Source organism: the organism of the source record quoted next, unplaced genomic scaffold (assembly GCF_019419815.1).
Source record: "Pyrus x bretschneideri cultivar Hongxiangsu unplaced genomic scaffold, Pyrus_bretschneideri_v1 Contig47, whole genome shotgun sequence".
In the NCBI taxonomy this organism is placed as follows: domain Eukaryota; kingdom Viridiplantae; phylum Streptophyta; class Magnoliopsida; order Rosales; family Rosaceae; genus Pyrus; species Pyrus x bretschneideri.
The window spans coordinates 2,259,954-2,274,763 of NW_025999784.1; the positions used below are offsets into that span (position 1 = coordinate 2,259,954).

General features: G+C 35.6%; 1 protein-coding gene across 2 annotated transcripts; it reads right to left on the reverse strand.

Moving 5' to 3' along the window:
- Positions 1–2,803: 2,803 nt before the first annotated feature.
- LOC103955162 (glucomannan 4-beta-mannosyltransferase 9-like) lies at positions 2,804–8,656 on the reverse strand. 2 transcript variants are annotated; one of them, XM_009367038.3, is made up of 9 exons: positions 7,730–8,651; positions 7,510–7,608; positions 7,077–7,329; positions 5,226–5,336; positions 4,671–4,807; positions 4,095–4,208; positions 3,791–3,990; positions 3,488–3,685; positions 2,804–3,369 (listed from the first exon to the last, which is right to left on the reverse strand). In XM_009367038.3, the coding sequence occupies exons 1-9, from the start codon at positions 8,057–8,059 to the stop codon at positions 3,207–3,209; spliced, it is 1,605 nt and encodes a 534-aa protein (XP_009365313.2). In that variant the 5' UTR covers positions 8,060–8,651; the 3' UTR covers positions 2,804–3,206. The 2 variants fall into 2 exon arrangements, with proteins under 2 accessions (XP_009365313.2, XP_018504918.2); XM_018649402.2 differs by having other exon boundaries at positions 3,488–3,990; positions 7,730–8,656.
- Between the last annotated feature and the right edge of the window lie 6,154 nt (positions 8,657–14,810).

Consider the following 14,810-nt stretch of genomic DNA (forward strand, 5'->3'; position numbering starts at 1 on the left):
AACCGTGAGGGCGTGGTCGGGGTCCAAAGCGGACAATATCGTGCTACGGTGCAGTCGGGCCTGGGAAGTGGTCCTACCCGGGCCGGGATGTGACAATATGGTATTAAGGCCAATTCCTGGCCGGAAATGTGTCGACGAGGACGTCGGGGCCTTAAGGGGGGTGGATTGTGACATCCCACATCGCCCATGGGAGTGATCCTTATATGTATATTCTCATCCCTACCTAGCACGAGGCTTTTTGAGAGCTCACTAGCTTCGGGTTCCGTAGAAACTCCCAAGTTAAGCGAGAAAGGGGCTAGAGCAATCCCATGATGGGTGACCTACTGGGAAGTTGCTCATGAGTTCCCAAAAACAAACTGTGAGGGAATGGTAAGCCCAAATAGGACAATATTGTGCTACGGTAATGGAGCGGGCCCGGGAAGTGATCCGCCGGGGGCTATGATGTGACAAAAAAGCCTTAATTTGCTGTAATATATTTCGTTTCAGCACCAAGTCTAACTCATTGCTCCTTATTTCAATTTTGTAAACACGTATTAAGGGTTGGTTTGAGATTGTGATGTTTAAAAATAAAAAAAAATTAAAAACAACAACAACAACAACTTATAAAAAAAGTCTGGAACATTGAATGTGCTTGGTAAACAAAAAAAAAGAAAAAACAAAAGTGCTTTTTGAAAAAACTTGTTGTCAATGAAACTAGAAAAACATAGAAAAATAGAAGCAAAGTCTACCATGCTTCTGAAAAAATGGTTTTTTTTTTTTTTTTTTTTCAAAGCATAGTAAGCAACGCTTATTTAATGAAATTTTCAAATGTCAAGTATTCCCCCACATGCTTTATAAAATTACAATATTTACCTCCACATTATTGTCTTTGACAATTGTTATATCACATTAAATGTCATATCATTTTTAGTCATTTAACATATTCAAAGCAATTTATTTAAAAGTTTACCAAATACTCAGATACTTTTATTTTTTATTTTTTATTTATTATTAAAAGCACTTTTACAAAACAAAAGTTTACCAAACACTTAACAATTTTATTTTACAGCTGTTTATTCTCACATCACAGTATAAGCAGTTTTTTTTTAAAAAAAAGCACAGCAATACCAAACTAGCCCTAAGGACTTGTTTGGAAGTGCCTTTAAAATGAATGAAAGTGTTTTTAATAAAAATGTTTTTGGGAGCAATCCTTAGTAAAAATACCGAGTAAATTCTGGAAAATCACTTGAAGTGCTTCATGAACTCAAAAATATTTTCAGTCAAACAAGGTCTAAGGTTAATGGAAGAAAATCAGTGACAGAGCCACATGAAGACCAGGGTAAGGCCAGGCCCATCCCGGAATTTCACAATATATACATGTTGTCTGCTGGTTTTCACCCATAAAAAGCATGTGGCTGTACAAGTTTGACAATTTTAGGGCGATTAAGGGTCCGACACTTACCGGAGCCATTAATTTTTTATTTTTTTTTAAAAGGAGGTTTAACAAAATATTCTCGATACTAGTGCACTTTAAATGAAAAATCATATTTATACATTTCACTGGTACTATTTATTATACCTTTAAAAATGACTTTTTTTTTTTTTTTATTAAAAGAGAAGTTTTTTTTTTTAGGGAAACCCAACCCACAGCCTTTTGTTTCTTAAAACCAACCCACAACCTTATAACTAAGCCTGGTTTACCATGTAAAAGTCATTTTCGTTTTGTGGTCAGTTCACATAAAACAAGATCTATACAATTTAGAAGAAGATTAAATTATGTTGAAAGAAAAATTTCATAGGAAAAGTTTTGAGTCTTGATCTTAATTTTTTGTTCGAGCCTTAATTATTTTTTATCAAAACTCGTAAACAAATCATTTCTTATAATATAATTTTCTTAATACCAGATTTTTCAAACAAATTTTAAAGATCCATCAAATTTGTTTGATTAACATTTTCATGTAAAAAAAAATTAGTTTTTCTCAAATTAATTACGTTGCTATATTTTGTCTAATTTCTTTCATATTGCTTAAAGGCCCATCCTGGAATCGATTTTTGACTCTGTAACTGGTGAAAATGGTACCATGGTACCCCAAATACTTGGTGTAAATGCTTGGTTTGGTTGGTTAGTATGTTACATCTGACAGCTTTTGTGGCTGGACCAACCAATTTTTTTGTAAATGTGAAGCCTCTCAGCTTGCATAAATCATAATTGAGAAAAAGACTTGTCTCTGTCATAAGTCTCTTAGGTGGATCTTCATAAATACAACCAAAAAAATCCTTTAGCTAAATTGTCCATACAACACAATAATTTGCATTATACTCCGAAGTATTTTATACTGATTTTTTTATCGTCAAAATCTTATATCCTTGTACCAAAAATAAAAAGTATACAATATATAATCTTTCGGAGCAAAAAAAAAAAATTTCACATTTTCCAATTCAATGTCCGATCCGTGGGACTATTTGTTATTTTCTCTGAAAGATTCGATTGCCATGATGATATATTGAAATGGAAGAATGGGTGTTGAACGTTTTGAAATTATCAATCTGCATTGTTTTCTGTACTGGACAAAGGATATTAAATCTTTTTTTATATCTGAATACAATGAAAAACTTTCGCATAAAGTATCTGATCACGTCATCTATAAAGCATTTGTGATAAAAGCAAAAAAACTTTGTAGTTTCAACTCTTTTGACCTCATGTTAGTCTCACCCATTGAGAGAGCTAACTTGATTAGGCAGCCCTACCCAGTAATGAAATTTTCTTGTACATATTTAGAGAGAGAGAGAGAGAGAGAGAGGGAGAGAGAGAGAGAGAGAGAGAGAGATCAAAATGGTGACATTCCATTTCGATGGAGTTCATTCATTTGAGCAAAATCCAACCAAAACATGGAAAACTAAAAGGATCAAAGAAAAATCTGAGAGTTACAAGCAATCTCCATACAAAAGATGTTCTCTGATTGGGGTCACAGAACTCTTTGAGTTATCTAAAAGCCATTTCTTCCTTCTGTGTTGCATTCCCATAACAACAATCTGTAAAATGTAATTTCCTTACTTTTCTTGACTATTCACAAGAGAACTAATTTTTTCGAGTCGCCTCGAAATCTTATGCTGTACCTAAAAAATGGGCCGTCATTTTTCTGCTTCTTGTTGGTCACTCTCTTTACTAGCGCGCTGGTATTCTTCGAAGAAGAGAATGATTTCGTAGTGTTTCTGCAGCAGCCGCGTTAAGAGTTGGGAACGAATGTCCCAACATACCCGAAACCAATGATAAAGAAGGCAGTTGCTTGGATGTAAAGGAACAGGTAGAAGTAGTTCTTCCCAAAGATGAAATCGTAACAGCCACAGAAGAAGAGGTACAATCCAACAGCTAGCTCTAACAAATGAAGCCTGTTAACATGTAAAAAAAAACACACACACAAATGGCAAAACCGCAATCACGTATTCTGATTTTAGTAAGTGATACATGACTAATTGAAAAGAGGAGTCCTATCGCGAGAATGCTTACCTTTCTCCGATCCTGAATCTAGGTTTTCGGGGTAATTTTGTGGCTACTTTCAAAGTCTTGAGCGCATCTCCAAGTTTCTCAGTGACGATCCATTCATTCACTCGACTAGCCTCTAGCAGACCAATAATCGTAGCCTTCGTACGGTGTAGTGACATGACGTTCTCAAATAGGATCCAGAACACCAACAAGTGGATTGACCTGCAAAATCGTAGAACATGAATTCCTAATTTAAAGGCCAACTGAATACAAGAGAAATACAAATCGAAATGGAAAAAAAACCGGAAGTTCAAAAGGAAATCAGACCTTGGAGTGCCAACTGCATTGAGAAGGGTAATCAAGGAAGGAATATAAATTCCTCCCCACTTTGGCACCACAACCTCAGGAACCAGGACAGTTGCGGGCAAGACAATGCAGTAAAATACAAACGCATTGATATGCGCTATGATCTTCCTGACGAAGAAGAAGCTGTAAATCACATGTACCTTCTTCCAGCATGTTACCTTCTGCAGTAAACATACGAAGGTACGTAGAGGGTTAGTTATTTACTCATTTACACTTCATCTCCTCCCGTTGGTTAAACTTGATACCAATTACGAAAAACGCTCACCTTGTTCCTTATAATTTCCATGACCATTTTCCTGAAAAGATTAGCTGGACCGCAAGACCACCTGTGCTGTTGGTAGCGGTAGGCTTTGAAAGTGCTTGGCAATTCATTCTTCACCTATGGAGCAAACAAATAAGGATAAGATATTTCACTCAAAATTTGTCACGTATCTTAAGTTTACGGTACATTTGAAGTCCAAATCTACCAATTTGGGAACAAAGTGCAGGCATACTCAAAAGTTGATGATGAAATGGAACTTCAAAATGCATTAAAACAATCGGTTTACACACTTTCGAAGGTCAGATAAGACTTGTATCTTATGTAATACAATGCTATATAGAATTGAAAGACAACTAAATCATCAACACTAGTACACAAGGAAATGCTAAAAGATCTCTCTCTCTAAGTTTGGTTTCACGTCCAAATGTCTTTGTCAAAAGAACTTACTTTTTCCGGCTTTCCTAAACCCTAAACCCTAAACCTTACCACAGAGCAAAACACAACATTTGGATCGATCGTTTAAACACTCAAAAATACGTTAATGCAGAAAAAGATACAAGCATAGGACAGCAATGGTACCTGTATACTACCAAGATATACAAATTTCCAGCCCTTGAGACTTGCTCGAACAGCCAGATCCATATCTTCCACTGTCGTCCGGTCCTTCCATCCTCCGGCTTCATTGATCGCAGCAATTCTCCATACACCAGCAGTCCCTATATCATCGTACCAACAAAACTCAGCAAATACATACTAAAAATATTACCTCAACCCATTTTAGCTTATAGTAAATACCATTTTCTTCCATTTTTTAACCAAATTACTGTTAAAAATACATATATTAAGACGAGTAAGGGTAATTAGACGCACTCTCTAATATAAATAGGTCTTGCATACATGAATGTTAAAAGTACTTATAGTTTGAAGAACATGCGACTTAGACGGACAAAAATGACACATTTGTTGACATAATCTTGTCTAATATAGGTGGGTCACGCATACAAAGGTAATATAGCATGATCATTTTTATCAGACAATATGTCAGTTTTATATGCCTAAGTAAAATTATTATCTTTCAAAACAGAATTAGATCTCGATCCAAGCACTTGACTGCTCAAAATTTGCTGAAATTACCATTGAATCCAAAGAAGGCATGAGTGGAGGAGCCCACTTCTTGTTCAACAGTAAAATGATAATCCAGTGACATTTCTTGCATTCTTGTCATCAAGCACTCGTTTGAATTCACTGCAAAACAAGTAAAATTAAAATTAAAATAAAAACAAAAAACAAAAAAAACAAAAAGAGAAGGTCAGAAAACACAGCTGCTGCAAATTCTGCATGAGTTTTCAATAATAATGAGATAGCAGAGAATTAGGTCAAGCGTATATAAAAGTACAGAGAGTAGAGTGTGACTAGGATTTATAGGGACTTGAGGTCTACCATTAACGATGACCACATGCTACTGCTTGCTTATCGAGAGATTTTTCAGTGCATTCGATTACACTTTAACAAAGAAAGTGTAGTCATTATATTTGGCAAAGTAAGTTAACTGAAAATGTATTTGACTATATTTGGCAGAGAAAGTTAAAAGTACTCATAGGTCATAAAAACATGCTATGAAGAAGTACCTACCAAATCATTTTCAAGAAGCACTTTCAAGTGTTTTTTCAAAAAACAATAAGATTTTAGGTAAACCTTTCAACGTGTTTATAGTAAAAACACTTTTAGCCAAAATGATTTATGAGCAAAAATACTTCTAACGTAAGCAATTCTACACAAGCTTTAAAATTAGTAAAATCCCAAATGCTTTCTAAAGAAGCATTAAAACGTTTGTCAAATCCAGAAGCACTTTTAGTTATTACTTTCAACCCATCAACATCTAATTAATTTGCATCTAAATGTGTCAAATAATTTGATAAAAATTAAAAGCTTCGGGATTGTGCATCAAGCCAGCTAGAGCTTTGCCATTTCTCCATCTGTGACTACTGACGCCCACAATCCACCAATAAAGATAAATAAATTATTAATAGCACTAGAAAATGTATGAGACAGATTAAAACAGACAAAGTGCTGAAAATAACATCTAGGGTTTCTGGTCCTCAAAATTGCATCCATTGATGGAAATAGCACCAATTTCATGTGCTTTGCTTTGGACTCTGGGTCCCAAGGAAAAAATTTGGACAATTATTTACATGTTAGTTTTTACTTCTTTATATTTGTCTCAATTTTTTGCTATTAGATCGAATAAATTAAATAAGATTAATAAACAAAAATTAACAAGTGTGTGTGGGAAGTAGAAATAGATATGTGAATAACACTATCCTTAGCTAAAATGATTCACTTTTGGATGTTTAATTGTTGAGATAATCAAAATCAAATATCGATGACATATCATGTAAGTGAAACAACCATGATATAACAATAAAATGCAAAAAAGGGATTATTTTAGCACCCAATTGTCAACAGAAACACCCTGCTATGTGTGTTGTTTTCTCACTACTATAGCATGTGTGGACGACTAGAATTAAACGTCTCTTTTAGTTATTAAAAATGAATAAAATGTACGTGTTATAATTTGAGTAAAATAATTTAATCATCAGTTGAACTCAAAGCAAAGAGGAGAGAGAAAAAGGTGAGTCACGTGGCAAGCACAACCAGGCAACCCAAGGAGGGGCCCACGTACTTCCTAGAAATCTTCTCAAACAAGCACAGACTCACCGACAGAATTTAAGTAAAGGCAGTCCTGTTTTTAGAAGTTTGACCAAAAAACTTAAAACTGCTAAAGGTTGTAAAAGTGCTGTTCGGAAAAGCACTTCCAAATATTTTTCCTCAACACACTTGAAATTTATAAATTTCAACGCGTCTCCATATAAACAATTACAATAAAAACGCTTATGAGCAAAAATGTTTTGTATGGAAAGCAGTTCCAAACAGTCACTAAAACTAATCAAAGAAGTGAGATTAATGGGGGATTAAGCAACTAACCGAACTTCCAGCGAGTCTGGACGAGTGCGAGCTCAGGGCTGTGGAGGAGGAAGGGGATCGTCCGCCACAGAAAGTCGGGCTCCGGCTGGAAATCCGCGTCAAAAATGGCCACAAAATCGCAGCTTTTGACGTAACTGCGCTTCATGCCTTCTTTGAGAGCCCCAGCTTTGTAGCCATTTCTGTTGTCTCTTATTTCGTACTTAATGTTTATCCCCTTGCTTGCCCACCTTTGGCACTCCAACTCCACCATGTCCTGCATTTCCATTTAACAATTAGCCCAAAACATACCAAAATTTAATATGGTAATAAAATTGAGTTTTTATAGACGTGAATTAAGCTAGTTAGTTAGGCGGCAAAATAAACCGAGCTCGAATTTTCTTTCTAAATATTTATGTAGTTTAGACGCATTAAAGAAAAGATTTTTGCTAGTGACCTTGATGGTTGGGTCGGTTGAATCATCAAGGACTTGGATGATGATCCTATCGGATGGCCATGAAAGCCCGCATGCAGCTCCAATTGAAAGCTGATAAACCTGCAACGACAATGAAATCACCAAAACACAAAATCAATGGTGTTAATTTAACAAATTAAGAAACAAATAAATTAAAACCGTTTCGTTTAAAAAATAATTAAGGGGTATTAAGGATGAGGACCTCTCTTTCATTGTACATTGGGATTTGGACCAGAACCATTGGATAAGCCGAGTTTCCGAGCTCCACGTCATCTTTCATGGGCTCCCATTTGTACCTTTTCTCCGGCTTCCGCCCGAAGAGCTTGATCAGAACAATGACGATCGCCATGTACAGCCGCTCGACGAAGAGCATCACCGACATGATCAGACACAGAACGACGGCGAGCCGCAGCAAAGGAACGATCAGTGGGGCTTTGATCTGGCTCCAAATCAACCCCATTTGCATGGAAATGTCGTCTCTGCCGCCAAAAAATGAATCCGGGAGCTTCGCCGCCGTCGACAGCCGCTCCATTTGGGACTTTTTTCTGTGATTTTTCGTCGCAGAAAACAGAGGAGGAGCAAACGGGAGAAGAAAAAAGTGTAAAGATTGAAACTTATTGGATTCTGAGAGAAACCCAGATGATAAAAGTGGGGTTTATTTTCTGAAAAAATAAGAAAAAAATCGGAAAAAAGTATGGAAATGGAGGAGGAGCTGAAGTTTCAGTGGCTCAACCTCCACCACATTTGAGATTTCAAGCTCAGATTCACAGAAAAACACAGAAACAATTGACCGCCTGAATATTTATTTGCATGGAAAAAAAAAAGGCTCCCTTTTTTTTTTTCTAGAAATATACAGACCTTTCTGCTTCAGAAAACAAAGAAAAAACAGAGGAAGAACAGCGCATATATATGTGTATATATACACACACACAATGTGGAAACGGAAAAAACCAGAAACAGAAAGATGTATAAGTTGAGAGAAATCTCGCAAAGCAAAGAGAGAAACTCCAAACTGCTAGCTGTAAAATGCAACGGAAACAGAAGCTCTCTAATTTCTTTGAGTTTTTACCCTCTCTCTCTCTTTCTCTCTCTCTCTCTCTTATATAAGCTTCCAGTCCCAACTGTCCACCAAGTGCTGTGTTGTTGCGGGTTTTTGGTAATAAAACTAACAACCATAAAAGGTTTAAGTGATAAATGTCTTCTTAAAAAAGAAGAGGAGAATTGCAAATGTGTCGGCGGTGGGTTTTACCGGCGGCTGATGTCGCATCACGGCAATAACCTTTTACCAATTTTGTCACCTACCACTAATAATCATTCCATTTTTGGGAGAAACTCCTATCAAAACGACTAAAAAGTTTAATTAATTTCTTCTGAAGCCTGAGGTAACCTACACATCAAAGGTAAGTATTAATCTCTGAGGTATCTTACACTCAATTTACACACATCCTCTCAACAATTTGCCGACTCCGTGCTTCAAACCCAAACTGACTTGAAATTTACTACATTTTAATTGAACCACTTGTCGTGGCTAGTAAAAAAATTTTATTTTGAGTACTATGTTAACATAGGGTCATTCGAGACCCATTAAGAGCACTATCGCAACAATGAAGAAGATGATCGCTATCCAAGTACCACCATTTATCTTGGATTTTCTACTGACAAGAAGGAACGAGCACATAATCTAAAGTACTTTCCGACCACTCAAGGTAGTTGGCAAGTCTGGCAACTTTTTGGCACGGAGTTCCAAGGACAGGTCTTCCCAGACATCAACTCCAGGTCACACGTTGGCCATCAACGAGAATCTATGAAGAAACGTAAATATTGGCAGGCCTAACACTCAACTGAAGTATTTTCCAATCACTTATGAACAAGTGTAGTGCTCGGCATTTGTCGACCTAATAAACCATGTAAATACCATGTCCATATGTCAAATGGATATTGGAGAAAGGAACTGGATCCCCTCATGAGCTTACGAGGCTGAGCCTCCTGAGCAAAGGATCCGGGCCGTTGAAATTTGATCCAACGACTACAAACAAGGGGCCCCTCTAAAAGTTATAATAATTGTAACTGTTGAATCAAATTTCAACAGCTCGTGTGATTTGCTTAGGAGGCTTAGCCTCCTAAGCTCAGGAGGGGATCCGGTTCCTTGAAGAAATAGCTTATAGGTCATTTTTACGTGTTCGGTCCACTAAATAATAAGTTGGTGAGATAATTAAGGGCATATGACTTTGTTGGGGGGAGAGGGGTGCACTGAGCAACTATATAAACAGCCTGAATACCCTTTATAAACGGTCAAATCCACGAGAAAAATATTACATTACATTTCTTAAAGCTCTCTTGTAGTCCATGTCAAGTATTTACTATATCATTACAGTGGACGTGACCCATTTTCAGGGTGAACCACTTAAATCCTTTTGTTCACAATCCAGCTTTATATTACGAGTCCATCAGGGGTTGAATATACTTAGTTTTGTTGACCTCTCAATTTTAAAGCTCTCTATAATCCACATTTAATATATATCAGATCATTGCAGTTAGCGTAACCCATTTTTAGGGTTGAACTATTCAAATCCTTTTGTTCAATATTTAACTTTCTATTCCGAATCCACAAAGGATTAACCATATTGATTTTTGATGATCTTCCAAATTTTAAGCGTTAACATAATCAATTTTAAGGTGGGATGTTTCCAACTATATTTCCATATTTCCAAATTAAGATCGATGGGTCTTTTTTTGTTTTGAGATAAACATATGGCTAAACACAATTTAATTAATGTAATTGAATTTTAAGTTTTTTGGACAACTAGGGAAAGCCGTACCCGCAATGTTGTTACGTAATATACAGAGCAATTTCAGGGTTCGGTAGATCTTGCTCTTTGCTCGGGTGCTCTATTTTTGGGAAAGAGCTAAATAAGCCGATTACGAGTTCCCAAAATTGCATCATGTCCTCCCTAATGTGCGTGCAAGTATACAGGGCGGTGGTTGTCTTACTCCCATTCATTTAGTTACACTTATTTTCTTTTTTGCCGAGGTATTTGGTATTTCACACTCCGAAAAATAGGACTAATCTCTAGTAGAGTTCGAAAATACAAAAAACATTTCAACCTACTTTTGGACACAATCAAATGACACATGTTCTTTGAAAATTTTTAACCAAAAAATCATTTGTGCTAGCTTCGTTCGAACCCAAGAACAAAGAGCATACCTGTCTTGAAGTTTTATCACCAATTTTACTGGACCACTTGTGTTTGTCGCACTCATTTTTCTAAATTTTATGTTTTGAGAGATAAATAAGTAAATCATAATAATAAGTAAAACACTGTAAATAAATAAAACGAAAATGTGAAATCAGTGAATATACAAAACTCAAAAGAGAGACAAGTGTAATTCTCTTTATACTATTTGTTCCCTTTTTATCATTTTCCTTCTTAAATAGTATCGAGGCATTTACAAAAAGGCAAATAAAAAGTAAAAAGAAGAAAAAAAAGGGAAGAAATGTAGTCGGTCCAAAAATCATGTAAAAGCATTGGTGTCGGTGTAGTCCATGTCGATGGAACAGCTCAGATGGCTGAAGGTTCTCGTGTGGGGGAAGATATTCCTTATGGATCTCTTGAAATTTAATTCAACGGTTACAATTATTATAATTTTTAAAGAGATTATCTGTTTGTAACTGTTAAATTAAGATCCGGATTCGGATCCTTAGGATTTGGTAGGAATGATCCGAAGATGATCTCTTTCCCTCGTGTGTCACTACTGTATGATGTAAAATCAACTATGTCTAAGAGTACGTACGGTCTTTCATTTGTTTACTGATGTCAAAACCTTACTTCTAAGCTTAAATGTTGTGTGTAAAGTATTATATTATTGGATGTGTGCGTATCATGTGTAATTTGAGATAACTATGTTAAAACTCAAAATTAAGAGGTTAGCCCCAGATGGGTGCGGGTTGATGCTTATCAATAATAAGGTTTGGAGGACACAATTAGGATTATTGGTATAATTAATAAACACAAAGATGTAAAGTGGTTCACCCGTAAACGGGGCTACATCCATTGTAGTCTTTATATATATATATTGATTCGGAGCAATCTATTCTATTTTTTCTCTATTTTTCCGACCCGTTCTAAGAGGCACTCATCTTTCTTATATAAGTCCTTAGCGAGCCCCAAGTCTTATGAGCTCAAGTTTTCCAGGCACCGATTTTGCATCTAATGCGCTGAATACGTAGACATGACCTGCTAGTTGTCCCTTCGTTCTTCAGTCGACAAGTGATGGCAAAATAACATCCGATCAGGTCCACTTCCTTGACTAACATAGAGTAAAATTAACAAGTTGGTCAGTAGCCTTCACTCGCCTGCAACATGGATCCCCCATTGACACCACTCGTTATAGTATAATGAATAGAAAGCTTGAAGACAAGCTTGCTTGACTAACATAGAGTATAAGCCTGCCTAATCGTGAGACCTACTGGTCGAATAGAGATGAAAGTCCGCCAGAAAAAAAAAATGCCGCTTAAAGGAGAAATGCTGCCGAAAGAAGAGGAAATAAGACTCGAGGGTGTAGTGTTCAGTTTCAGAATAGCAATTTTAACGTTTATACATCTAGAAACTTGAACATAATTAATCATATGGTTCAAACTAACATTAATTTATAAAATAGAACAAATCTAATTTCATATTGCATGCTCAAACATAAAAGTTACAAAATATTATTGCAAGTAGCATCATTCCTTTGGTATCATGTCTCACGTGTACCAAAAAAAAAAAAAAAAAATCATTTTCCAGAATGTGTCACCAGCTAGTATGGGCCCAGCTGCCATTGTTGTGTTGAATCATTATATACTAGTTACAATTTCTACCTTTTTTGGGTTATATGCCATACTTGGAGGGGCATTCGAAAAAAAAAAAAGTTCTCTACTTTTATAATGATATATAATGTACTGTCTCGTATTTCAATTACATTGAAAAATTTCTCAATTTTTTAAACATATGTTCTTTTTCTTCATTAGGGCCGGGTAGCAATATTAGCACACCGAATGAAAAAATTAACCCTGCTGAAACATAATTTTTGTCTCAGATTATCCTTTATCATCAAAGTAAGTTACCAAATTCGTTAAAATTGTCTACTTGGCACAAATAAGACTTAATATTGATGAAACGTGTGTCACACGTTCCCAAAACGTTGTAGTTAGAGTTTTCCTTTTCTTTTTGGAAAATAAAATTTGTTTTAAATATCTTATTTTATTAATATTCAGCCATATGACGTTTATGTGACACACATTTGAGCAACAATTGGTCATATTTTTTGTCACATAAACAATTTTGACAAATTTATAATGAATTTTGAAAGTCCAAGCAATGTGATAAACAAGTTGAGTTTCAAAGAGTTAAGTCGCTAAATTGAATTTTAAGAAGTTAAGCAAGATTAATTGAGTTTTTAAGCGTGTAAATGTTGTTAGAACTAAAATACAAAAGCATCGATCTCAACTAAAATCATGAAATCTTTATATTTACATAATGTTACAAATTGATGTATAATTTTGTGAAAGTCGTTGCCGTCCGATCCTCACCAATGACAGTATGTATCACACTGAGCTTCAGTTTTAGTCGGCAGGGGCCTTTACTTCTTTTATTTCACAACTAAACGCTCATTAATTTACAAATATTACAAAATCATCTATTTGTTTGTTTCTTTTAAAAGAAAGTCACAATTAATAGTCACATGTCTCTCTTTTTCATCACCTAAAAATATATGTTATTAAAAGCATATCTATTCTGCAATCAATGCCTTTAGCATCTTAGTAGAACCATTGGACTTAACTTTCAATTTTGAAATGATCTCCTTTCACATTACAACCAAAGTATAATATATTAGACTTTAGGGTACGTTTGTTGGGCTGATATGAATATGACTTGCAGTACTAGACTAGATTGGATGGGACTTCATTGGATTCATGTCCGTTGTTCGCTACTCACTAGGCCGGCTTTGGTTGTTCTTTAATAATTAAACTTTTAAAAAAAATTGGACAAGAAATCACCGGAATTTTCTTAGAAGAAGGGAGAAAACTACGTAATTTGAAGAGTTTCAAGTTTTTGAGATAGAGAGAGACAAGTTGGACTTTGTGATTGGCCTTTTCATAGGTCGGATGTTGAGAAGAAGCAGCAGCAACTTGCTTCAACAGAGAAGAAGCTCGCTGAGTCAGTGGGATTCACAACCCCGTTTGTCGAGTCGGGATTCAAATCCAATTGGATTCTGGACTCTTGTCCAAGATGGGTAACCAATTCGAGAAACACTTGCATTAACCAAACAAACGTTGTCATTCCTATCCATTTTAGTTGTTCATATCCTATTCCCAACTGGCCAACCAAACGGAGTGTATATGGTCACATTCTGGGCTCAACTTCATCGTAGCATGATATTGTCCATTTTGGGACCCGACCACGCCCTCACGGTTTTGTTTCTGGGAACTCTCGAACAACTTCCCAATGGGTCACCCATCCTGGGATTTCTCCAGCCCAATCTCACTTAACTTCAGAGTTCGTAGTGAGCTCCCAAAAGGTCTCGTGCTAGGTAGAGATGAGAATATACATATAAGGTGTATAGGATCCTCACCCCTAGGCAATATGGATCCAACATATATTGTATATGTGCTAAAGAATAAATTTAACGTGGTTATTTTCATATATCTAAATAATAATATTATTTTTAATTTGGAGGAGATGATGCTAAAAATTAGTCAAGGTTTCTTTTAGTAATTGTTCTTAAAGTGAAACCAATCAAGTGAAGTATTCGATTTTGGAATTTTTATACATATTGTGGTTAGTGCACTTTAAATCTTTTCTTTTCAAAGAGATATTCTCCATTTTGTGGGTTTCACATTATTTAGGCATGTTTTATTTATTTATTCAATTTATTTATATTTTCTCTTTTTCGGTCTGAAAATATTTATTTATTTTAAAAAAAAGTTGGTGGCCTGGAAGCCCATAGAAAATATTATAGAAGTGATATCCCATCTACCATATCTAGCAAGCTTGTTATAAAATTCTCTTTGATGTTGTTCGCTCTATGTTATTATCCAATGTGAAATGTGTCTTTGTTGAACTAGACATTATACCATACTCCACTCATCTCACACACTTTTTGAATTTGACTACTAAGTATGTCCATAATCCCCTTTCAATATATTGTGTATATTAGAAAGAAGAGAGAAAGAATGAATGAAAGGCAGAAAACAAATTCAGCGTTCGGACATTCAAAAATTATATTTTAACCTAAAACGAAAT

Excerpts from the sequence above, each read along its gene's own strand:
- LOC103955162 (XM_018649402.2), bottom strand. The coding sequence starts at position 8,059 with ATGGAGCGGCTGTCGACGGCGGCGAAGCTCCCGGATTCATTTTTTGGC. Across the intron at positions 7,330-7,509 it reads CAACCGACCCAACCATCAAG|GACATGGTGGAGTTGGAGTG; the intron begins GTCACTAGCAAA and ends ATGGAAATGCAG. Across the intron at positions 4,209-4,670 it reads TATATCTTGGTAGTATACAG|GTGAAGAATGAATTGCCAAG; the intron begins GTACCATTGCTG and ends TTTGCTCCATAG.